Genomic DNA, 25,591 nt, shown 5'->3' with positions numbered 1-25,591 from the left:
CAGCCGCGGGCGTTGGCGGCAGCACGGGCGGTGCCTAAAGCCCGCGCCCAGCCCGCCGGAGCGGAGGGGCGAGCGTCCCGCTGCCTGTCCCGCACGGCCCTGCCATGTTCCAGCTCCTGCGACGCCTCGTGTTGCCGGCGGCCGCCTGCGACGGGAGCAGGGATGCCGACTCCCGCTATGCTAACCTCTTCAGGAAGCTGGATCTCAACGACGATGGGAGGGTGGATATCGCTGAGCTCCAGACGGGCCTCCGGGCCATGGGCATCCCGCTGGGAAAGGAGGCGGAGGAGGTAAGAGCCCGGCCCTCAGACGCTTCACTCCGGCGCTGTCCCGCGGAGGAGCAGCCGCTGGCGAGCGGCCTCTCTCCGGCACGGCGCGGCGGGGCGAGGCGCGGCCTGGCCGCCCCACCCCACGGTGGGGCCTCGCCGCGATGTCCCCGGCGGCGCCTCGGGGGCCGCTCCGGAGCCGCGAGCCGCCCCGGGGGCTTCGGGCCGCTCCCGGGGGCCGTCGGCCTCGGGCCTGCCGTTGTGCTGCCGGCGCGCGCCGTGCCTGCCGCAGGCATGCCTCGGGCTGTGCGGGCAGAGCCCCGGGTGCAAGCGCTGTTCGCGGCTCGGCCGTGGCCGTTCTGTGGCCAGGTGGACACAGCGGCGCCTGTTCGTCCTGTATCGGTTCTCGCTGTCTGTTCCGTGATATCTGATAGCATATTCCTCCTCCATCACGGTAAAGGGTGATAACTTACAGCTTCTGCCTGTCAGCGTGCGTGTTGTGTGATCTGGGTCAGAATGAATTAAGCCTTGTTTTGGGTAAGTAAACCTGTATAACACTGGTTGCGATATCCGATATAGTTATTGAAGCTAGGTCTCCGTGAGTACACGGACATGGAAACGATTCTTCTTGGTATGGGCTGTGTCTGGTACCAAAGCTCTTCTAATTAAAAATGCATGCTTGTGACAGCGGCCAATAAACCGTGAAACAGGCAGCAGGCTCCTTTTGGGCTGTGGATTCTGCAGCGATCGGGTTGGACTATTGAGTTCCTTTGTCCCTGTTATCAATGTTGTGAGAATCAGTAAAACTTGAGTCATCAAGCATTCCAGTGCGACGCGGAGTAATGCTAGCAAATCTGACCTTTACCTGGAAAAGAAACTTCTCTTTCCTCGTTGTTTTCAGTAACTCCCAGGGATCAGAATATAAAATAATTTAGTACAGAATTCTGTAGGTGTATTTGTGTGGGAAGGCAAGTTTGCACTGAAAAGGCACATGTAGGTTCAGTTGGGCTGAACAGATACAGCTGGGATCTGCTCTGGAGGTATTACCGTAACCATCCTGTTCTTTATTTCAATATAAAGAATGGTTAGATGGCATTCCACTGCCGTGCCTGTACTAACCATTGCATACTTTCTGAAAGAGGTTCAGTAAAGTGAACTTAAATTTTGACTGCAGCGTTAAGAGACACGTTGGGTCGATAATCCAATTTCAGTGACCTTATACTAATAGTGGGGGCAACGCTGCCAATTCTTTCCCATGGTCTCATTATTTGGTCTCTATTTTACCTCTTTTTGGTATATTTAATTCTGTGTCTCATATACTTAAGGTAAAAGTGTCCAGCAGGCCTCTTGAGTTGAACGATGCTTCTGTGAAAGTATAAGTGAAAGCATGCTTTCACTTCAGTATTACTTCTGGTCAAAATCACCTTTACAATAAGTATATTTTGTGTTCTCAGTTTTTGGTGTATGAAGGAGGAACAGCTTGGCCTGATTGCTTATCCATGAGAGCTGTCAGTACTAAGAGCACTCCAGTTGCGAACTTTGGTCACACATTATATACGCATTGTTGAAAACCTGTTGTACCAGTTTGACTGTAACAATTTGGGGTTTTTACTTACATTGAACAACAGGGGAACAGGTGACCTGTTAATTTTCTGGTGTTTGACGTGGGTGGTCTTCCCACATAATTCACTGGAAGACCTGAGACACAAGTGGCATGCTTCTTAAGTTTTGAGTGGCTTAGAATTGAAGTTCCAAGCTCTTTCTCAAGGTCGGTGTGATGCTTTTCATTAATAGCGCACATGTCAGTATCCGTCAAATTCTTCTCAGTTGCTGCAGGATAAATGGGAAGTGAAACTCATGAAATCAGCAGAGATAAGCTAGACTTACCTGGATATAATGGAGAGCAGGAACTGGCTGCCTTTAGTTGCTTAAGAAACACAGAGTAAACAAGGCATGAGTCATGTTGCACGTTTGAGAGGGGTGGAAGAATTGTTGGAGTGCACTGGAACTTCTATATGCTCGCTATTTTAAACTTAATGGTGGGCACTGTTTGAACTAGAAACTAGGCTGGTTATATGTAACTGTTAGTAACTAGACTTTTTATTAAAAAATAGCCTCAGTAAGACTTGCCTCCAGTGTCCTTCCTGTCTTTATGTAGCCAATCTCCTTCGTGTACTTTCTTGCAGCTTGAAGCTGCATTCTCCCACTTCACGCTCTAAAGTGACAAATTCAGCAAAATGTCTCTTTATTACTTAGTAAAAAGGTATTTTATTGATGAAGTCAGATAGTGAATGATATTTATGTTTGGAGAGGCAGAAGTAGTCTTATAATTACTGGTAACTAATGAGTAAGGAAATGGAATATGGAAATGTTACAGAACATTGCAAAACGTTGGCTACTGAACTGCTGAGCCCTGCCAACGCAGTGGCACTATGGGGTGGGCAAACCTTGGGATATCTTAAAGCAGAGTAGGTGTCGGTGCCTCGTGGCTGGGCTGGGATTTCAGGCCTTGCACTACTGTTATGTTCTAGATATGGGTCTGAGTTAGGTTTCCAAAAACACTCTTGCAGGGCTGGCTTCTGTTGCGTGGGATGGAATCCGCATTCACGGGGGTGTTGGTGCCTGTACTTGTGGGGGCACAGCTGCTTCCTGGTGAACTCCTAGTAAGGGACCATGTGAGTGTTACTGTGTTCCACTGCAAAGTCAGTTGGTTCATCCGAAGTCGTCACCTTCACGGTATAAATTAGTGTTGGTGCTACTTTACTTTTTTCTCTTGAAATGTAATTCCCCTCTAGAAGGAATAGGCATGTTTTTAAAAGTTACAAAGCTGCTATCCATTTGAGTAATAGACCACTGGTATGCTCTTTTTATTTCTCCTTTCATCAGTTGTCTTGGCAGTTTTATTAAAGTTTAATGTATGATGAGAGTCTTTTAGCTGAAGTAACATTGTATATACGAGAACTGATGTGAAACCGCGTGGTAAGCTTTGGAGGTAGGTTGCATGTCCCTCTAAGGAAGAATAATTTTTTCCCCATAGCAAGACATCATAGCACAATGTGACAGAAGCTCCTGACTTTGTGTTCTCCTTGACCTGCCTCCTGTCAGTGTCCGACAGACAAAAGTAAACCACTGGAAAATCCGAAATGTGTGCTGCTTAGAGGCTGCCAGGATGACTCCTGTTTTATATTGTAATCTATTACCCGCGAGGAATGGTTAACTTTGTGAAGCTTTATAGAAGATTCCTGACATAATAGGTCAACACCTATGAAGAAGGAATTCAGTGTGGTGACAGTATCAAGTGACGCTCTACAAGCAACATTAACAGCTATTGTACGGTCACTTCAATTAGCAGACTTGTCCAGTAGAGACACAAAATAGATGCTGGGATCAGATCTCAAATGATCTCATCCTGTGTCTTCAGAATGCCGTGAGTCTGTTAGGCAGGAGTACCTTAAATGGTGCGAGTGGTTATATGTAGTACTATTTCTGTTCACCCTTTCCTTCTGTTGCCATCAATCCTTACAGTAAACCTGTAGGAGGTGAACCCTGTATTTCAAGCTTCTCTTTGGGGTAGGAACAGCTAAGCATTCAAATTTAGGTACTATTTATATATCGAGTCCTGGAGGTAGGAGTGGAAAGATGTTATTGAAATGAATAACTACATTCTGGAAACATTATAATGATCTTATTTGGACTGACTGTCTTTCAGGTTTTGACAGAAGTCTTTGGCTATGTTAAGGCTCCTTTAGGTGAAGAAACAGTGAGATGAGACACTTCTGTGTGGTGGAAATGGGGCCCAGCAAGACTGAATTCTCAGCAATCAGAATATAGTCTGTTTGAAGTAATCGACTGTGTGTGTGAGAATTTTAGTCCGATGAACTCTAAAAATACTCAGAATGCTTTAAGCGTGTTGCTGCATTTAAACCAAAGAAAATTCAGAATTCCGACAAGCAAGGCAGGCCCCTGTGCTGTGTTTCAGTGCTGTGTCTCCGTGCGAGAGGACGGGTGAGAACAGGGCCAGGTGCGTATGCCTTCCTTCTGCGCTTTCCTCTGGCCTCTAAAAGCCACAGCTAGATAGTGCTTCAGAGCTCGAGCTTACACAGGTGTTCTTAGCCCAGAAAGCACATACTTGTTTAGTCACTGAGCTAAATACGCACTTGAACATTTATCCACTGTTCTATTAAGATTTTGCGCTTTTCCTTGTTTTGGTAACTTCCCTTACATGGCAAAATTAGAAGGCTAGTAGACCAAGTTTACTGAAGCCTCATCATTATATAGTAGCTTGGGTAGAAACATAGAAAAAGTCCTAGTTACTTTGGCAACTTCTTAGAAGAAACGTGCGCTTTTGATCACACAATATCTACTTTTAGAAATTATTATCATATGCGATACACAGATTCACAGTCTTATAAGCTTCAGCACATCCATGTCTGTGTGTCATTCTTTATGTGAAATGAAGCTTTCTCTCACCTTAACAGCATGGCAAAACTGGTACTATAGATTTAGAGTAGACGGGAATCTTGAACTTTTTACCAAAGCAGGTGTCACATCATGTGATTGTAGAAAACTGGAACTACTGAGTTGCTTTTCAGGCTGAAATAGGTGTTACGATTATGTCTGATTATGGGGACTTAATTGTGAAATACCACACCCATCTTCAGTGATATATCTGACTTCGGTTGTAAGCAAACATCTAAGTAAATTATTTCATTTCAATGCGTACAAGTTCAGAAGCTTTTAACTGATATGTGTGGTAGTTTCCAAGACTCCCTATGAAAGAGCAAGATGAATATTAAGTTTGTTTTCATAACACTTTAAACATCCAAGGAGACAAAATGAATTTTTTTAATACTAACTTGATAGGTTTTTTCCTGACCAGTGACAGGGTACAGTGAATGATTAATTATTCCTCTTGTTGCTGCAAAGTGCAAGAATGCCAGGCACCAAATATGGGAACCCCCCCACCTCTGGAAGATCTCTTAACTGCATGTTGAAATGCTTTGCTAGATCCCTGTCTTGAGACAGCAGTGTGTCTCAGGTAAACTGGTAAATCTTAACATGACTATAAGGTGGGGATGCCTCTGTAGCAGGGTGGTCTTATTTAATGGAAAAAGTCAGTCTACCAAGTACGTTCAAAGTCAAAAATACCAGCGTAACTTGCAAGGAATGATGAATGAAGGTACAAGGGATAGTTTGCATCTCCCATTTATACTGCTTCAGATTCTTGGAATCTAATTCATAGCTATGATTTGAGGGAGTTTGTCCAGGTCCTGAGAAAACAGCTTCTGCAAGGCACGTTGGAGGGCATACACACGACTTGCATCTCTTCCTTTCTAGGCTCATTTTATAGAATCTGTTGCCTGAAATGGACCAGTGAGAGACTGCTTCTAGCGCTTTCCTGTTGCAGGGAAGAGTAGTGCTCAGGGCAAAGAACAGGAAGGGGAAGTTCTGCAGCTGATAACAACATCTCTGCCAGTGCCAGGGGTGCAAGTCTGCTCTACTGGAGTGGTGGACTCTGTTAACACCTGTCTGTGGCATGTTTGAAGAGCCTGCTTGGGTACTCTTTATATGTTGGTAGTATCCTTTGGGAGGGAAGTGAATTAATATCAATGCAGCATTTGAACAAGTTGGGAGGTCCTTGGAGGCAGTGCAAATTACTGTTTTGCTCAAAACGCAGTGTTGTGTTGGATTTCTGGAGATTAAGTGGCAGCCTAGTTTGTTTGTGTGTTACCTGGACTCACTGGTTGGATATAATGCTGTGTGGACATGTCTTCAGACCCTTTCCCTTTGTGCTGGGTTTATTTACCAGCTGATGCAGTTTGACAAGACTGACTTCAGTAATCTTTACTTTTTTGGGTTATTTTGTGTCATAAATTTGTGTAGACTTGGCAGATACAGATAGGAAAAGGACAACATTCATTTTAGTGTTGTAGGGTACATATCCAGTGAAGAGAGAAGAGTTATGTAACTACTTTAGCCGTGATTGAATTTGGCTTCTGATAAGATTTCAGTCTAATGACTTAAAACTGTAGAATGCAGAGCTATGCGAATAACTGGCGCTAATTATTTTGGAGGTGAAGGGGGAAAGAACAGAAAAAGGGGAGAAGAGAAGGGAATATCATGATTGGTTTTATATGTAGTACCTCTGGTTTTAAAAGAAAATGTTAAATTTGTGAACGTCCAAAGACATGATGCTGTTCCTACTGTGGTGTGGGTGTTTTTTGTATGCAATATTTGTAACTATGCCCTTTGGAACTTTAGCCATAGGTTGCACAACAATGAATTGCTAATTGCACCAATTATGTATCTTTAAGTGTTATTTTTTTACTTGTGTCTTGTAGATAGTGTGATAGGAAGCCAGAAACACCCAGTAACACCCTGATGGATCACTTCCTTTTAAATATTCTTTGTATTAATTAGCTGAAATAACAAGGTAATGAATAGATAGATGATTGGTAATATTCGTACTGAGCAGCCCCACCCTTCATATACAATTCAGTTTTGTAAACAGAATGTGAAGGCTCAACACACAAATAATGATACTAAGTAGTATAAAAATTAAACTGTGAATTTAAAAGAAAAGCCTACATAAAAGCAGTCTCTGCCTTTACATTGTAGCTATGAATGTGTTAAAGTTCATAACTTTAGCAGAGAGTAATCTAATAATTCACCAGGCTACTTACAGGGCTTCAGGATTTTTAGGTGTATATAAAGCCTGTCTGTAGCTTTCCCGATTTTTTTTTTTTGTTTGTTTTCAACAGACCTGCTGGCTTATGTTTCCACACCAAATACAGAGGTCTCCTGGAGGAGTAGGAATTCAGCACTGCAACATGCTTTATATGATTCAGAAATGTAAAAATAAAAAAAATCTTCAGTGTTTCAGTCTACTTGTGGCCTTTCATGTTGGTGTTGCCTTGCTGTGCAGGAATTTGAAAGCAGCTGTATTAACAATATATACAGCTGAAAAAGAACCAAAGTAGCAGAATTTAAAAAAAAAAAAAAAAAAAAAAAAAAAGGAAAAGGCAGCAGTGTCATGACCAAGTAAGTCAACACAGGAGAGCTGTAGTCAGTATGTGTGAAGGCCTGTAGCATTAAAAGGAAAGATCATCTAAACTGTCTTCCTATATCTACCAGTAGTTACCAGTTCTTTATGTGACCACTGTTTCATTTTATCTAGTGAATTATCTTTATTGCTTGGGGTTAAAGTTTTTAGGCAATGAGAAGAGAAATGGCATGCCTTGAAAAATAAACGTTTTCCTCTTGAAGCAGGGCCTGCCTAAAGATGAGGTGATCCCACAGTAAGTGTGTAACAAGAAATGGCAGGTTTTATGTAGCAGGCACACTGAGCATTGTTTCCCAGGACTTCCAAGCGAGGACTGGCATGTAGTTTGGTTCCTGGTCTATTGTTGTAAGCATGCCTATTTTAAAATGCATCCGGTTCTCCATCAGGGAAGTTGGTGAACCAGGAAGTGGCACAGGGACAAGTGGTCATAACTGTGCAAAATCTGGTAGTATATTAAATGCAGAACATCAGAGTTGGATTCCTTGATGAACTGAAGTGAGGGTGATTGAATGTTGGAACAGTTTGCCTGGGGAGGCTGGGGAATCTCCATCCTTGGAGATGTTCAAGACTCAATTGGATGTGGTCCTGTGCAACCTGGTCTGATTAGATCTAATTAGACGTGCTTTGAGCCGGGGTTGTGCTCGATGGCCTCCAGAGGTCCCTTCCAACCTGAGTTGTTATTTGATGCCCTGAATGGGCAATTTGTACCTGGGACTTAGTGTGCCACAGAATCAAGTGTCTTCCTGCTGGCTATACCCATGGAGTATGTAACCTCCACAAGAGAGGTTCTGCCCTCCAGGTGGAAGGCAAGCTCCTTTAGCATTCCAGTGTGTTCCACAAACTTGGAATTACTGGTTTTAATCTGCAACTTTAACACCCACATAATTAGTACATTTCATAGACAGCAAGAGGCTTTTGTTTGTATGAACTCTTAGATATGTTATGTGAGAAAAATGTGCATGTCTGTTGAGGAAGTATATGCTTTTATTCCCTGTTTTCTCTGTTCTGCTGCACTGAGGGTGGCTGAGACTGGCTTGAAGTCTGGAAAATAATTGTAAAAATTTAAGTAGGGAATGGGGAATTATGTTTGTGCTTATCTTTTCTAGTTGTTGCAATATAAAATCCTCTCATTTGGCAGATGAAATGAAAGGTGCCCCCCTTCACACACACTAATTGCCAGCTCTCTAAACCTCCTAGGAATTTCCGTTTTCTTTGGCTCGCGTCATCCACAGCAGTGGGGGTTTTGTAACTGGAATTTGAGCCAGAACAGTGCTTTCCTTGTTCTGCGTTTTTGTTTGTGTAGTTCAGATAGCAGTAGAGAATAGTAACAATTTGTGTTGTTTAGAATTTACTCAAAGTGTGCATATGACTGCCACATAAATTACCTCTTCTCAGTAGCTTGTGGGAGTCTAGCAGGGCACTGGGATCCCGTGGTATGAGGTGCCATGTGTGGAGTACAAGACGAGTTGGGATTGCGGTGTCTTTGATGGGGAGACTCTGTTAGGTATAGAGTAATTTTTAATGGTGGTTTTTGGTTTGGGGTTTTTAATATGTTTGAGTTTATTTGAATGGTCTAACAAGACAAGAAGGTCGTGGTCAGGAATGCATCCATAAACTTCGATAAACGTAAACTATTTTTTTTGTAATGGGAAATTCCGAACAGCCCTAACCACACTGGCAAGGGCATGAAACCAAATTGATGAGTATATTTTTGTTGACAGGTTATTAATAGAAATTACAATCAAGCTGGATTTAGGAATATACTAAGGATGCTATTTTTCTAAGCTGATACCGAACACCTTTATCTGAGTATGCAGTAACTTCAGTTGATTTTATTCTGCATAACTTGCTGTATTATGGGAGGTAAATAATTTGCTTCTTATTTCACTGTGGAGTACTGTGTCATCTTCCTCCCTTCCATTGAGAAATCTATGATAATCTTACAAATTTTGTGTTTTTGAGATGAAACATTAAAGTACATTTCTCTTAGTAGAGGGATAGGAAAGATGAAGGAGGCAACGTAAAGGTATTCACTTCTTCAGTTATTTCCAGACACCTGCAACAAATACACCAGAGGTTTTTTTTTTTCAACTTCCTTTATGTTTAGTTTCTGTAGGCTAGAACTTGTTGGACTTTGGTCTTTTGAGGACTTCTACTAATTATAGTGGAGTAAACTAAATGATTAAAAACAGATTTTGCAGATTAGAACAGCCGTGCAAATCTTGTTGAGAGTTACTTTATTCAGAAACTACAGTTGCGCAAGGCAGTCTGCAAAAATAGAAGATATTTGGAATAATTTTTGGTAAATGCTTTATGCGTACCCTGAAGTGCTCTGAAACTTGCTGCAAATTAATGAAGAGATTGTGCTGCCAGGTTGGTCTCCTGTCCGTCTTCTGTGGAGTGCTGCCCCTGCAGGATTTCACACATTGAGGGAAACCACAGGGACTGATGCCAAAACGAAGGCGTGAGGTGTAATTTCCCCTTAAATCTTGTGCTCTAGAGGTTTGGGGTGGATTTCCCTGCCTGCTCCCTGCACAGCCTGCCAGAGGAGACGGCAGCACTGTGGAAGCGTGGGAGCGGATGGAAAGCACCTGTGGCGATCTGCTGTGGGCCTTTCCTCCCCTCGGACCCGGTGCTCTCTGCAGCCCTCCGTGTGTGGAGCAGCCTTGCTGTGGTGTACAGTCCAAGCTAATAAATCCTGCAGAGCTTGTTAGCCTGGGCTTCACTGGGGCTTTGCATTTGAAGACATGCCTCAGCAGTTACAGGCTGATGCTTGGGGGCCAGCTGTAATTTCCCTTTTTGAAAAATTATGTTTTCACACACAAAAATGGTAAAGCGTTGTTGATGGAGAAATGTATGCCTAGGCTGTATTTCAGACTTGTTTCCTGCAGAGCTGGCAATTGTATACCATGCATTGAACTCATTGATTTGTACATGTATGTGTTTCTTATCTGCAGGACAGTTACTAGGAAACATATGCAAAAATGGAAGATAACTGGGCTTCTGTTAGTTTGTTGTTTTAAATTTTTGTCAGGGCTTCAGTCTGAAGCAGAAAGACCTGCCTTCTCAAACCCTGGAGGGTGGAAGTGCTAGTGAGGCCAGAACTTTGTAAATTTTTTTTTTTTTTTTTTTTTTTTTTTTTTTGCCAACAGTTAAATAGTTATCCACTATCCACTAATTATTTGATACCTGTAGGTGTAACTTGCCACTGCTGGTAAGAAACCTTAAAATCTTTCAGTGTAAATAATAAATATTGCTTTCTTAAATCTGTCTTTGCTGCTGAGTGTTTTCTCTCTTTATGAAAATACTGAGTGTGTGTTAAATTCTGAAAACAAAATATAGCTCTGAAGTATATGCTTAGGTGTTTTCCTGATTTGAGTCCCAAAGTGTCAAGACCAATATGATGCTTTTCTTAAAGTCAGGGCTGCCATGCTGCTGCAGTTTGTGACCTGCTGTAATTTGGAAAAGTCAAATGTTGAATTTTTTCTCCACAGAAAATTTTTAAAGCTGGAGATACTAACCAGGATGGACAGCTGGATTTTGAAGAATTTATGCAGTATCTTAAAGATCATGAGAAAAAGATGAAACTGGCATTTAAGAGCCTGGACAAAAACAATGATGGTATGCCTTGATTTGTTCTATTTGTTCAAACATTGTTTGAAGAAACCGCGCATCAAAAATTATCTTCGTTTATATTCTTTGTCTAAACTGGAGACAAAAAGTTGTGAATATGGAACCCCTACTACTTTTCCTTAACAGGACCATAATTATAGTTCTCTATAGATTGAAATAATAAGTTACTATAGTCTTTTGTTCTTTTTATTATCTCCCAGGTCCATTGATCTGGGGCTCGTTGTTATCCAGATGGAGAAACTATAAGGAAGTTTCTATGTCTTAAAGATAAAATAGTCTTTAACTCACTGAATGTTTGCATCTCATTTGGTTGCACTATTTTAATGTACTTACCTTTGCTCAGTCCTTGTAGTAAAATATATCATCTGTGCTTTAAATTGATTTTAAATTATCTTTGCTATTATGTATGTGTTACAACAGCACTTAGTGAGCTCCAAGGTGCTAAGCATATTAAGTTCCATGTTTTAAATATGTATCATCTTTCTTTTAATGTTTCAAGGAAAAATTGAAGCATCAGAAGTTGTCCAGTCCCTCAAGATATTGGGTATAAGCATTTCTGAAAAACAGGCAGAAAAGATCCTGCAAAGGTCAGGAATTATTATTTCTTAAAGCATTTTAAGCTTCTTTGTCTTGTTAATTATTATATTTTTATGATTCAGAGAACAGGATAAATGGGATTATAATTTTGAAAGGTGTTGGTACCTTCAGTGGTGCCATTATAGGAATTCTCACATATTCCATCTGTTCTTGGGTGATAGTAAGTCTAGTCACTATTTGAGCATCTGATTCTGGAAGGAGAATGTTATCTCGTTTCCCTGTAAATGTTGATAGAATTAAGCATTATATTATGTTTTTAAATGGAATATGCCAGGTGCACTTGGATAAGAAAACCATAGTATTGAAAGGCCATGGCAGATTCAGCCTTGAAGTCTCCATGTGGAATTTACAGTCAGTTGTTACTGTTGTGACGGCCAATATTTAAAAAAAAAAAAGGCAACAAAACAGAGAAGGAAACAGTAGCAGGGATGGTTTTCCTGATCTAGTTTTGCTCAATTTCTTTTCAGTATTGATGCTGATGGGACAATGACAGTAGACTGGAATGAGTGGAGAGATCATTTTATGTTTAACCCAGCTACAGACATAGAGGAAATAATTCGATATTGGAAACATTCCACTGTAAGTTCAAATTTTCTTTTACCTTAGTGCAGCTCTTGCGTTCATCTCTGCTGGGTTAATTTGCAATGCTGAGTATAACAGTTCCACAGTTGTTATATTTCAAGCATACCTGCATTTAAGATTGTTTGGTTTTCCTTTTCACTTTGTGCTCTCCCATTTAGTAGCAGGGTAGTGCGATGTGAGTTTTTTCTGAGCAAAGAACTTCATCTAAACTTTGCCAATAATTATCAGTAATTCTTAGGAAGGAATCCTTTTTTTCCTTTGCAGATATTCCACAGAAATATAATAACCACAATATTAAATCTTTTTCTTTTCACATTGCAGTACGTTCCTATGTTCGGAGCTTTTGATGTGTTGAAAAAAATTATAGAGACATTTTAACTGTTTCATATGTTGAAATTAGTTCAGTATTTGCATTTATATAGTAATATTATCCTTATCGTAAAATCACCGGTGTCATTAGTGATGATTTTCTGTGCATGTGTTTTCACACTCTTTCATGCTACAGAATTTCATTTAAGAATGACAGGATATAGAGCAATAGGCTATCCACTGTACAGACAAATTTAAGTTACTATTGAATGGAGCTCTTGTCACCTCAGTGACTGACTTTTAAGAACATATAATAAGGTAAGTAAACCCACAGTAATCCTGTTTGCTATCCTTCCTGTAGATTATTGGAGCAATCCATAAAGTTGGTAAAGACAGATTTCTGTGAATATAGTGAGACCATTTATATCTTCAGGTATTAGTCAGCATTTCTATGATAAAAAACAGTTTATGGGATCTGAAAGCTTTGAGTGTTTCACACTGTACAACCTCAATTCAGAAATGTTTGCTAAAAGGGAGTTACCCCCCTGTTTGCTGAAGAAAACACTTGAAGCACTGCTGTGAGATCAGATAGTCCTGGTCCTGGAATACTTAGTGGAAGAAAACCCCTTTGCTTTAATAAAATGCTTCGTATTCCTATTATTAAGCATAAGATCTATTATTTGTTTATTATGAAATGTCATTAATTACCCCAAAGAAACCATTTTAGAAGTCTTGTGTGATCTTCCAGTGTTGCAGTCAGCTGATGACTTGGTTATCACAGCAAGCAAATTCCAGCTATACGGCACGACAGCTGGTGTTTCAGATAAGAGCAGATGTGAGACCTCACACACCTGGCTTGCACTGACAGCTCTTCCAATTCTGTTTTTACTGTAAAATTTTAATTGCTGTCAGACTCTTCCAAGCAGATGGCTGCATTGGCATAGAATTATTATGAATTGGTAGCTGTGGCCTTTCTGTTATAAACTCCCCCAAATTTAGCTTTTTCTTTCTTAGTCGTGTTTATGGCTTGGTAGACACAACATTTGAACCCTGGTAGATATGCATAATACCTCTAAGAACACTGAATTTATATTTTGAGAGTTCTGGTTGCGCTATTGATGGCTCTATGTAGTTAAGCAACTGATGACACCTTACCTGGAAACCACGAATGTCAGAAAGATTAAAGGATTTTTCAATTAATCTGTTCTCTGTTCAGTATCTAGAATAGTTGGTGGCTATCCTGTTTGTCCAGTGGCTCTGTCTGTGTAATCTGCATCCAGCAATTCTTGTGTTCCAAATGACCAAGAAAGTATTCCATCTACTTAACAGACAGGGAATGCAGCATAAATTAGGGACGTAGTGTCTACAGTTACAACAGTAAAAAGAGGTTATCAGTTAACACACTTGCTGGTCAGTACTTATCAGTTATTAAAACACTCTTGCTTCTTTATAGGTTTAATTTATGCATAATATTGGCTTTGCATTATCTACAGTGTATTTTTTTCTCATATATAATGGTTATAAATTACAATAAGAGCAGAGACTATGTTTAAGTGACATATGAGATTCCATAGTCTTATGTCTTGGACAGCTTTATCACAAAACCCTATAGTAATGTTTGTCGATCAGATTGAATGGTAATACAAGCATGCACCTCTTAATGAAATTTAAAATGTTTATAGCTGAAAAAAAGTAATCATCAGTTACACTGAAAGACATGTTAATAAGAAAATTTATAAAGCATTAGTCAAACTTGTCATTTTGTAAGATAACACACAGCACTTACTGGAAATAGAATATTCTGATACATCAGCTATAAAAATGCTGCTTTAAAATGTTAGGTGTGGTGTGGGAAGAGGGAATCTCATATATGTGTGAATAAATGACCACGAGAGAGAAATCTCCTGTTAGCATCCTTAGGAGATTACCAAACTAATCCCAGAAGGCTGTCCAGTGAAAGGTTAGCCGCAACATCTAAGCATTTGCGCTTTAGTGCTGGCTGTAAAGGTCTGCTGATCATGACAGAATGTCTTTGTTTGGGCCATACTCAAGGCAGAAATTTGTCATAATTTTTAATGATGATGGTGCAGTCTTTGAAATGGTGGGTCTGTGATGTTATTACTTGATACCTATGTAGAAGTCATTAGCAGTTGCTATTTATTGAATAGCAAAAGCAATCCATAGGAAGTTAATTTACAGAATGTAAATCAGAGATACTTTTTATTTGTAACTAGCATTTTACTTACATATTCTCAGGTGGTAGGCTGATTTGAAATTAGAACTGTTGACAAAATTGAGATGATGGAATGAGATAGTTATTTGTACATCTTTGCTTTGGATTCTAATAGGTGTTGGATATAGGCGATAGTTTGACTGTTCCAGATGAGTTCACGGAAGAAGAGAAAAAGACTGGACAGTGGTGGAAACAGCTTTTGGCAGGCGGAGTGGCCGGTGCTGTCTCTCGAACAGGTACAGCACCATTAGATCGCCTTAAAGTCGTGATGCAGGTAGGTGTAATGTTCAAGAACTTTTTAGTTTCCGGTGTATCACTTCAGTTTTCAGGGGAGCTGTTATGGAAAACTGGTGGCCAAATACAGTATCTAAATTCTGGGATCTACCTATGTTTTGACAATTTCCATATTTTGTGTTCATAAAAATAATTGTTTCCATAGTTATATTGGCAAAAATGTAAACAACATGTTGTAGTACTTGTGCCACTAAAATGAGATATTTTTTTTTTCAGTAGTGATTGTGGTTCTGCTAGTTGATAATTTAAGCAATTTAACACTGGGGTGATGAGTTTTACAATCTAATCAGAGCAGTGTTCTTTACTGTGACTTTGGGGTTTGTTGTGGTTTTTTTTTAGGTTCACGGTTCAAAATCAAACAAAATGAATATAGCCAGTGGTTTTAAGCAGATGTTGAAAGAAGGTGGTGTCCGATCCCTCTGGAGGGGAAATGGTGTAAATGTTGTGAAAATAGCTCCTGAAACAGCTATTAAGTTCTGGGCTTATGAACAGGTAGGATGATAAAGCAGGAATGAAAGTAACGGTAAATAAAATACTCTGTCACTCTCACTGTTCATTATTTGCATTGTTGTATTATATAGGAGTTCTTATCATGGTTGGGGATTATGTCACAGTAATTAGAGTGACTTTCAGATTTAAAATAGTCTGTTTATTCAGTTTAATAGAATACTTAATATTAGGCAGATTTTTGCGATTATATTATAATAAACTAAATCTGTCCTACATTTTAAACTGTCCTCCAGTCTGCATAGCTTTATATGGAGTACTGCATTAATATCTCTTTTGTTGCTTTGGAGGGACAACAACCAAAAATTTAGCACTTCATGGTAGGTGAACTTATACAGTATTCTTTTTAAGTCAGGTATCACAGTGCTATGTAGGATGCCCTCAGCCTGGATTTCAGAGTTATATTTACCTCTGAATCAGCTTTAAGCATCATGTTAAGGCCTAATCCTCCTTTGGAAAATGAACTCCAGTTCTGGTGTAGTTAAATGATCTTGCTAGTGCCTCGAGAAAGACTAAATGGATATATTGCACATGTCTGTACAACTATGAAATAAAAGCAACAAAAAGTCAAGTAAACTTTGGGATATCACAAGACTGAATGGCAGATTTTGATGCCATAGAGTAACTTTGAGCACATTATTCCTTAGTCTTGCCCTGCCTTTCGGGAGCTGATGGCATGTTCTTAAATGATGGTGTGTGTGTCTTGAACGAAACAGTATGTACAGCTCTCTAAGTGTCTCTGTGAATGTGCTAGTTGATCTTTTATTCTTTGATTGGAGGACTGGATCTGCAAGGGAGTTGGGCTCCTCTTTGTTATCTGGGGGCCTTCGTGTGGGTACCCTTGTGTTGTCTGTTTGTAGAATACTTGACAGTACCGTGGGTGGCTGAAGTGTTTAATGTAAAGGATTCTTGCAGGCTGGAATATTTATTGTATTCTTGAGAATCTTTGTCCACAGAGTTACAGTGAGTATAGTGCTAACTTTTTTTTTGGTTGGTAAATGTAACTGTAAATACATGAAAAACTAAGGACAGCCTGAAAAGACATTTTGTACCATACTCTTGCCTCTCATAGTAACTCTTTCCACTGCTAAAAAGCATGTGATGTTTATTTTATGTGTTTTACATACATAGTATAAGAAGATACTCACTAAGGATGATGGCAAGTTAGGCACTGTGGAAAGATTTGTATCTGGTTCTTTGGCTGGAGCAACAGCACAAACTTCTATTTATCCCATGGAGGTAAGTGTAACAAAGAATCTGCTTCCACTGGAGAATGAACCAATGTCTGGTTAATTTCCAAAGTAAAACCTGTTTTGCTCTTGACAGTATTGTGGGATCCTCTGTATTATTAGTAGTACAATACTACTAGTATTGTAGCTCCTCTATTCCTATATCCTAATTTATTTTTACTGTGCACTTCCTTTCAGAATTTCAGTACTAGGCATTTTAGAATATACTGTGTTCTAATTGATACTTGTCACTTTTCTATGTATTTAGCTGTATAATATTGTCTAAAGCAATGTTTAGATAAAACCTAATTCAGGGAAAAAATAATCCAAGAACTCACTTAAAATTAAGTACATATGCCCAGTTTAGAAATTAGGTTGAATAAATCTACTGTGTGTAAGCAAGGAATGGTTTTGTCTGTAGCAGAACTACTGGTGTTCTGTTGCGTCATGATTGGGTGCTGAGACTGATTAGGAGATCAGTGTGGAGGGAGAATATAACAGCTACAGGTGAGGCTGGGTGGATTATCTGCTCTTTCCTCTGTATGATCTATTTGTATGTGGTACTGCCTATGTTGCAGTTTAACTAGTGTTACTATATTAAGTGCTCTAAGGTACCTATTTCACATCCTGGATTTTTGTTTTTTTAATAGAAGTGGGATGTGCTTCCTTTACTGCTGGTTTCCCAGAAAGTTTATCCCGTTGTACAAGTAACTGGAATATATGTTGGGTCTGGGATTAAACCAATACCAACATCAAGATTTGGAAGTAATGGAAAATGTAATGTAAATACAGAATGGTGGGGTTGGGAGGGACCTCTGGAGATCACCCCGTCCAACCCCCTGCTTGAGCAGGCACACCCAGAGCAGGGGCACAGGACCGCATCCAGGTGGGGTGTGAATGTCTCCAGGGAAGGGACTCCACAGCCTCTCTGGGCAGCCTGTGCCCCTGCTCTGGCACCCACACAGGGAAGGGGTTTTTCCTCATGTTCAGGTGGAACTTCCCGTGTTCCAGCTTGTGCCCGTTGCCCCTTGGCCTGGCGTTGGGCACCACTGAAAAGAGCCCGGCCCCATCCCCCGACACCCGCCCTTCAGATATTTATAAGCATTGATGAGATCCCCCCTCAGTCTTCTCTTCTCCAGGCTGAACAAACCCGGGTCTTGCAGCCTTTTCTCAAAAGGGAGATGCTCCAGTCCCCTGATCACCTTGGCAGCTCTCCGCTGGATTCTCTCCAGCTGTTCTCTGTCTGTCTCAGAACTGGATGCAGCACTCCAGACGTGGCCTCACTAGGGTGGAATAGAGGGAGGATAAACCTCCCTTGACCTGCTGGCCACACTCCTTTTAATGCACCCCAGGACACTGCTGGCCTTCTTGGCCCTAGGGGCACAGTGCTGGCTCAGGGTCTCCTCGCTGTCCCCCAGCACCCCCAGGGCCTTCTTAGCAGAGACACTCTCCAGCAGATCACCCCCAGCCTATGCTGGTGAGGGGGGTTGTTCCTCCCCAGGGGCAGGACCTTGCACTGGCTCTTGTTGAATTCCCTGAGGTTCCCCTGGGCCCAGCTCTCCCGCCTGTCCAGATCTCGCTGGATGGCAGCACACCCTTCTGGCACCTCAGCTGCTACTCCCAGCTTGGTATCATCAGCGAACGTGCTGAGGTTACACTCTGTCCCATCATCCAGGTCATTGATGAATATGTTGAACGGGAGTGGACCCAGCACAGACCCCTGGGGAACACCACTAGTGACAGGCCTCCAGCCAGACTCTGCGTCGTTGATCACGACCCTCTGAGCTCTGCCCTTCAGCCAGTTCTGTGTCCACCTCTGTCCGCTCATCTAACCCACACTTCCTAAGCTTGTCTGTGAGGATGTGATGGGAGACAGTGTCAAAAGCCTTGCTGAAGTCGAGGGAAAGAACATCCACTGCTGTCCCTTCATCTCCTCAGCCAGTCATGCCCTTGTACAAGGCTATCAGGTTGGTCAGGCATGATCTCCCCTTGGTGAATCCATGTTAACTATTTCCCATAACCTTTTCCTCTACATGCCTGGAGATGACCTCCAGGATGAACTGCTCCATCACCTTTCCGGGGATGGAGGTGAGGCTGACTGGCCTATAGTTCCCCAGGTCCTCCTTGCCCTTTTTGAAGACTGGAGTGACACTGGCCCCACTCCAGCCCTCAGGCACCTTTCCTGTCCTCCATGATCTTCAAAGATGATGGAGAGTGGCTTAGTGACAGCATCCGCCAGCTCCCTCAGCACTTGTGGGTCATCCCATCGGGGCCCGTGGATTTGTGAGGATCCTGTTTGCCTCGGTGATCTCTGACCCAATCCTCCTCAGCCAAGGGGGAGTCTTCCCTTCTCCAGACTTTCTCTCTCCCCTCTGGGGGCTGGGATGCCTAAGGGCCAGCTGTAGCAGCAAAGACTGAAGCAAAAAAGGCATTCAGTCCCTCTGCCTTCTCTGCATCCTGCATCACCAGGGCCCCCACCTCATTCAGCCGCCAGCCCACAGTTTCCCCAGTCTTTCTGTTACTGCTGATGTATTTGTGGAAGCCCTTCTTGTTATCCTTGACATCGCTTGCCAGATTTAGTTCCAAGTGGGCCTTGGCCTTCCTCGTGGCATCTCTGCACACCCTGACAACGTTCCTATATTCCTGCCCAGTGGCCAGTGCCTTTTTCCACATACTGTAAACCTTTGTCATAGGGAGGGGGGTCAGTAGGGATAGAACTTAGCTGTTTTTATTGCTGACGGTGATCATGGTCTCTTTTTAAATAGCATCCTTGGTGTTAGAGCTGCTGAATCACAGTTAGCCTGAGTACAGAGATGGGATAAGTTATAGAATAACTGAAATGTTATGTAGATCATCTGGATTATACTGACAATGGAGACAGGTGAACTGTTCTACAATAAGATGCTCTGATCTTCTTAACAAAGATATACTGTCCTGGAAGTGGTTTTTAGAGTGTTTGTAAGAGAGAAAAGCAAAGTGTCAGGGAAGTCCTGAGGAAGCTGCAGTCTTATGAGGCTTTAAAATAGGTCAAATTCTTGCTCAGGAAGTACCCTCTGTGGTTTCTTTTGGATACTGTTATTAATTTCTTTGTCTGAAGGTGCTGTATGGACTTATTTTCGTTTTAATCAGATGCTGGGTTTCAGTAGTGAGATGCCATCTTTATATCCCTTAACTCTCAAAAGGGTTCTGGTTTTTGAAAGATTATTTTCTTAATATGCTTTGCTGTTCCCAGAAGTGTGTTCTGCTAGTGTGTTAATGCTTTCACTTGCTCTTCAGCTAATGCTTCTATTAAATATTGCCCACGCTTTTGCCTTCAAGTTGATCAAAAATCTGCCTGTTTTAATCAAGAAAATAAAGCTAAAATGCAATTTTTAAAGGCTAATAATTTCTAAGCTAGTGTATGGTAGTGTGTGTGCTGTTCTGCACTGATGATAAAACCTGAAGAAGCCTACTGCTAACAAAGACTTAACAGTAGTCATCACAAAGGAGATCTGAAGTACCAAAATGCAGAGCAGTTCCAGACACCTGAATAAGCAGAGAGATACTGTGTTTTCCTGTGTTTATAAATTACATTAATAAATAGGTATGTAATTAAGGCTACCATTTTTTCCACTTTAGGTTTTAAAGACCAGATTGGCTGTGGGTAAAACAGGGCAATATTCTGGGATGTTTGACTGTGCTAAGAAGATCTTAAAAAGAGAAGGTGTAAGGGCTTTCTACAAAGGCTATATTCCTAATATTCTGGGTATAATTCCTTATGCTGGCATTGACCTTGCTGTTTATGAGGTAAGTTTAGATCTCTGAGTGCATGTAGCTTTTATTAGTTAATTTACAAAAAGGGTAAATTTTCTTTAGAATACCTGTATGATTAGTTAATTTGTAATATGCTTGTAGTATTACAGTTACCTTCAATTTAAAATAAATAAGTGAGAACTTCCACTAATCTTACTAGAATTCAACGCTTTTCTTTTTTTGCCCCTCCTGGAGGAGTGCCTGTGCTGACAGGCCCTCACGTGCAACAGTACCAAACAAGAAATCTACTCACAGGCCGGGATTATGTAGGCCTTGGCAATACAACATACTTGCATATTTAAATAACCTTGTTGGACTGTAACATACCTGTTCTATAGAAAATACAGGCCTTAAAAACCTGATACAATATTCATATTATCTTACCTATCCTGCATTTATGATACCTAATACTTTTTTTGACGTTTTCTCTGATTTATAATTGGATTATAGTAACCTGAATTCCTTGTGTATCTGTGCACGTCACCACAATTCTTTGTGGCTGCCATACAGTTGCTGTGAGGAGTTTGAAACACTGGTCTCTTTCCTTTCAAGAGGAACTGGCACCTCTTACACCTGTCAGCAGCAATGAAAATTTTTTACCTACCTTAGATGCTAGGTGTCGCTTCAAAGTGTGTTCAGTAACTCAGATGCACAGACTAGGCTTTTTCTAGTCTAGACAAATCTTTTTGTAACACTGCAGTAGTAATCAGCAGGATTGCTTGAGCAAATGTTTTCAAAGCAGTATGGAAGTTCTTTTCTACAGTTTGCATCCTTGCTTCTGCATGGGGTGATGTGCACAGCTGTGCAAGCTTTTGTTGTGCCCTGTGGGGGCGCTGAGTTGTGTTTCCCGCCCCCTAAAGTTTTAACAGGTCTAGAACATGGGTCCTGCTGCTGCTGGATCTTTTAAGGATTTTTCTTCTAGGCGCTAACTACTGTAGTCTGGTTGAAGTCCTTACCTATGTGCTAAGGTGTTTACCTGTGCACTTTAAGCATGTAGGACTGGTGTAGTGAGATTGGTGCTTTTCAGGCTTGAGCCCATAAGATCTCTTATGACTAAAGATGTATTTGTTTGCTTTCTTAAATGCAGATCTCTTATTATTTAGTTTTATATCTTGGCAGCTCTTAAAGAGTACGTGGCTAGAACACTATGCATCAAGCTCTGCTAACCCAGGTGTTTTTGTATTGCTGGGATGTGGTACTGTTTCCAGCACATGTGGGCAGTTAGCCAGCTACCCTCTTGCTCTTATCAGAACACGCATGCAGGCTCAAGGTGAGTCCTATTGTACTGAAAACATTTCTGTGTTGTCACATCAAAACTGTATCATTTGGGATAGCTGTAGCAGAGACATGGGAAATAAAAAACCCCAACTTGGAAAACCAAGGACTTACCTGGAAAATTCTTGTTACCGTTGGTCCCTTCTCCCCATTACCCCCAACATCGTTCTTCATCATACTTAATTCCAGTGTAACATTTCGGACACTGGTGCTCTGTGTGCTCTGAGCCATGTTCCATACAAGACTACCAGACATAGAGCTCCTGTCATAGTCTAGGAGCACTTTTAGAAAAGTTAGAATGTTTCTTAAATTTTAGAGGTAAAATGAAAAGGACTTGCATCATCCTGTGAAGGTAGAGAGCAATGTTTGCCCTGGAGGACATTTCATAAAGACAGCTTCCTAGCTGAGATTTTTGCGTGATGGGTTTGTGCACAGGCTAAGGATGGGAGTCTAGATTTCCAGAGGAATGTAGGTGGATAATGCTTTTCAGTGGGATTTAGACACATGGATATCTCTCAGATGTCTGGGTTAGAGACCTCCCCTCTGTGAGGACTCAAGTTTTAATCAGTGGCCCAAGAGGTGATAGTGGCCTCACCACCCAGGTGTTTAATACTTGCTTAAGTATGTTAATGTTATTAGAACTGTTGTATAACACATTATCTTTTTGTTCTAGCCTCAGTGGAAGGAGCTCCACAGTTAAACATGGTTGGTCTCTTTCAAAGAATAATTGCTGTAGAGGGAATCCGAGGACTTTACAGGGGCATAGCCCCTAATTTTATGAAAGTGCTTCCAGCTGTCAGCATCAGCTATGTTGTATATGAAAAAATGAAGCAGAATTTGGGAATAGCATGAAATGAAGGAAAAAGTTGAGATGCTTCTAATGTGGTTGGAAACACCAGAACAAAAATGACTTCTCAAGTAATCTGCTCTCAGAATTAGAGACAGATCTTTGTGGAGAGATGCTGCAACTTCTACTTTTTGCCCTGAAGTGGGAAGAAACTTTCTTAAATTCTAGTTCACCATTTTTAAACAGATACCTATATTGCACTTCAAAATGTCACTGACTTAAAAAAAAATCAAGAAACTATCTTTAAATCAACAATATGTTTATATTTTCAGGAAATAATGCGTATTTTACTCATTGGCTTTTTATTTGTCTTCTCTAAATGTGTGTTTGGCTTGGATCAAACCAAAGGTAGGAGAAGTTTATACTGCCTTGATACTGACTATATGAAGGTGACTTTTTGTTTCATCATGCTGCCTATACTGAAGCAATTCACAGGCAACATTTTGCATGTCTAGAAGTAAGCGCTTACTATTGTTATTTTTGAAGACTGAGAGTTAAGTTCGTTAAAAATAGGATCTTGGATACAGACAAGGATGGAGCAACACATTAAAATGTAACCCACCACCTTTATCTTCAGGCTAACTTTTTTTCTCCTCTTTTTGTTTTAATTTGAAGAATAAGAGCCTGAGAAACTGCTGTTCCATGGTGTCAGAATACCTCAAATGGATTTACAAAATATCTTTGTAATACAATCAGTGATTTTGATAACTTGCTTCACTTGACCTGCTTTTCATTACACTTGTAAATGCTAGTGCCATTAACCATGACAGGCTTTGGGTTACAGCTGCACGTTTTGCAGGATCATAATATACAGGAACAGAAGAAGCTTCGTTACTAGATCCATTCCATGCAGTGCAAGCTACTGTTTAAAAATGGGGTGGAGGATCCCGTATTAAGCTGATAGTGATTGCGGAGCTCATCATAGCTGCCTTGGGGAGAGAAATGCTTCTCGTTTTGGACTGTCCATTCTTTCCCTTACTCAGAGGGCTACAGTCCACTATGTGCTTTCAGCCAATCAAGGATTGCATTATCATGTAAAGGTTTCACAGGTTTGTCATGTGAGATAAATCCTCTTTCCCTCACAGTCTTCTGTGCATAGTGGCTGCGCGTGTGAAATTCAGATAGCAGAATACTGAAGCATTTTGTCCAAGTGACCAAATGGGACTGCGGATGTCAGGTGCCCATCAGGTTGATGTTAATGAAGCAAGCAAAGCGTGTACATAGAACTGGTTAGTGCTTGAGAAACAGCTCCTCCTCAAAAAACAAAGCGGCACTTCCTCACTGTAGAAAGTAGGTATTTCCATGTACAAGTACTTCAAAAGTGACTTCCTTTTTCGGAGCGGCGGTGCCGTATTTCAGTTGCCTTCAGGCCTGAACGCTGAACTAAAGTAACAGTTAATTGCTGAATTGATTTGTTACTCTTTCTCGGCTTTCTTTAATGTGTGGTGTCTTAATCTTTGTAAATTCGAGGCTATCTTTGTACTTACCTTAACTTTCTAAAAGCAGCTGCTCTTAGACCACTTCCTGAAATTGGATTACTGAAGCAAGAGCTTTGTTCCTGTAAGGTTGTTAAGGGTTTCTCTCTCTCTCTCTAACAAACAAACAAACAAGCAACCAAACATGAATAACTGCCTGAACCTCCCTTGTTCCACATACAGAAGCCTATTTGGGCCATATTTTTCAAACAGCAATCGGATGTAAATCTGCATTCAGTGCTTCCATGCACAGTGTTTATTCTCCGTAAACTGATATGTAACAACTCTGTAAAAATTGTATTATAAAATGTTGTTTTATCAGCTTTCAGAAAATGGCAGCGTTAGCTGTGTCTTTTGGCCTTCCCTTTAGGGAAACCTTGGACTTTGCACTTTTCTTAACAAAAACGAAAAGTCACTCTATTCACATCACCCATCTATACAATGCCTTTCTCATCTGAGTGTTTCTTGGTTTTGCCAACATTCTTGTATCTTTGTGGGATTTGTGAGACGAGTTCCCAATCATTTTGTTTGACTGCGACCAATGAGCAAATGTATTTTGTGTGTGTGATACAGGCATGACTTTAGCAGTGTCTATCTTCCGGACTCTGCATTTTGTTTATAGTGTGCAAGTGCTATTATGAGTATTAAAAATTACAGTAATGATGTTTTCAAGTGTTGAAAAGATGAGGTCTTTCAAATTTAATTTTTCATTATGTGCCTTTATGATGACTCTGTTCAATTGTATATTCTTTGTCTCTTAAAAATATGTTTACCTTTTTAGCTCTATAAAACTACCCGTTTCTAATAAATGTTTGTTTCCTTATCTGGCTGGAATGTGCTGATTTTTTTTTTTTTCATGGCCTGATAGAGAAATGACACTTATTTATTGCACTATATGCATAATACTTAATGTAAAAAGTGAAAGGTAATTTATCTAAAAATAAGTTTGAGACCAGCCTACGCTTTGCTATTACATTGATATTTGAAAACCTAGTTTGAGATTAGTCCACTGTCATCCTGTTCAAAACTCTACCTGTCTCATCGCTTAATGGAAGATCACACAATGTTTAATATTTTCCATCAATATAAAATCTTTTCAAGGTAATTGACTTAATTTACTCTGCTTGCATAGCGTGGCTAGTAGCCACCTTTGACAACTCCTGATGAGTTTTCATGCCAATCCTTCAAAAGATAAGGATAACTGTGAACAAATCAGGGAGGCTTTTTTTGCCTCTGACTTCCTGCAAATACGGTTCTTGTAACATAAGGTTTAGAAGTTTCCTTTTAAAAGCCAGAAGAGGTAGATGCTCGGTATGTGATTCCTGAATAAATGGACAATCTGACATTCAATTCTACTCGAGGCAAGGACACTTTTAACTAGGAATTCTCTGCATTGGGAAGGGCTGGGCTGTGAATGCTCTCTCACAGTGATCAGGTGGTAAAGCATGCTCTCGAAGATGTCCGGGTTAGCTGGTCCCCCATCCCCTCC

General features: G+C 40.8%; 1 protein-coding gene across 3 annotated transcripts; it reads left to right on the top strand.

Moving 5' to 3' along the window:
- Positions 1–24,925, top strand: SLC25A24 (solute carrier family 25 member 24). 3 transcript variants are annotated; one of them, XM_075098277.1, is made up of 10 exons: positions 1–290; positions 10,824–10,950; positions 11,462–11,549; positions 12,027–12,138; positions 14,799–14,957; positions 15,317–15,469; positions 16,616–16,723; positions 20,332–20,499; positions 21,625–21,775; positions 22,454–24,925. In XM_075098277.1, exons 1-10 carry the CDS (start codon positions 105–107, stop codon positions 22,630–22,632), a joined length of 1,431 nt encoding a protein of 476 aa, XP_074954378.1. In that variant the 5' UTR covers positions 1–104; the 3' UTR covers positions 22,633–24,925. The 3 variants fall into 3 exon arrangements, with proteins under 3 accessions (XP_074954378.1, XP_074954379.1, XP_074954380.1); XM_075098278.1 differs by lacking the exon at positions 1–290 and adding an exon at positions 711–803; XM_075098279.1 differs by lacking the exon at positions 1–290 and adding an exon at positions 10,519–10,543.
- Positions 24,926–25,591: the final 666 nt, after the last annotated feature.

The sequence above is a fragment of the Phalacrocorax aristotelis genome, chromosome 6 (genome assembly GCF_949628215.1).
Source record: "Phalacrocorax aristotelis chromosome 6, bGulAri2.1, whole genome shotgun sequence".
Classification (NCBI taxonomy): Eukaryota; Metazoa; Chordata; class Aves; order Suliformes; family Phalacrocoracidae; genus Phalacrocorax; species Phalacrocorax aristotelis.
The sequence above is the reverse complement of the archived record's forward strand: the minus strand, read 5'-3'. Positions and strand labels throughout refer to the sequence as shown.

What these genes read in the sequence shown, in the direction of transcription:
- SLC25A24 (XM_075098277.1), top strand. Translation starts at nt 105, where the DNA reads ATGTTCCAGCTCCTGCGACGCCTCGTGTTGCCGGCGGCCGCCTGCGAC. An exon ending in TGGGAAAGGAGGCGGAGGAG is followed by an intron (nt 291 to 10,823) that starts GTAAGAGCCCGG and finishes TTTTCTCCACAG; the next exon opens with AAAATTTTTAAAGCTGGAGA. An exon ending in AACACGCATGCAGGCTCAAG is followed by an intron (nt 21,776 to 22,453) that starts GTGAGTCCTATT and finishes TTTTTGTTCTAG; the next exon opens with CCTCAGTGGAAGGAGCTCCA.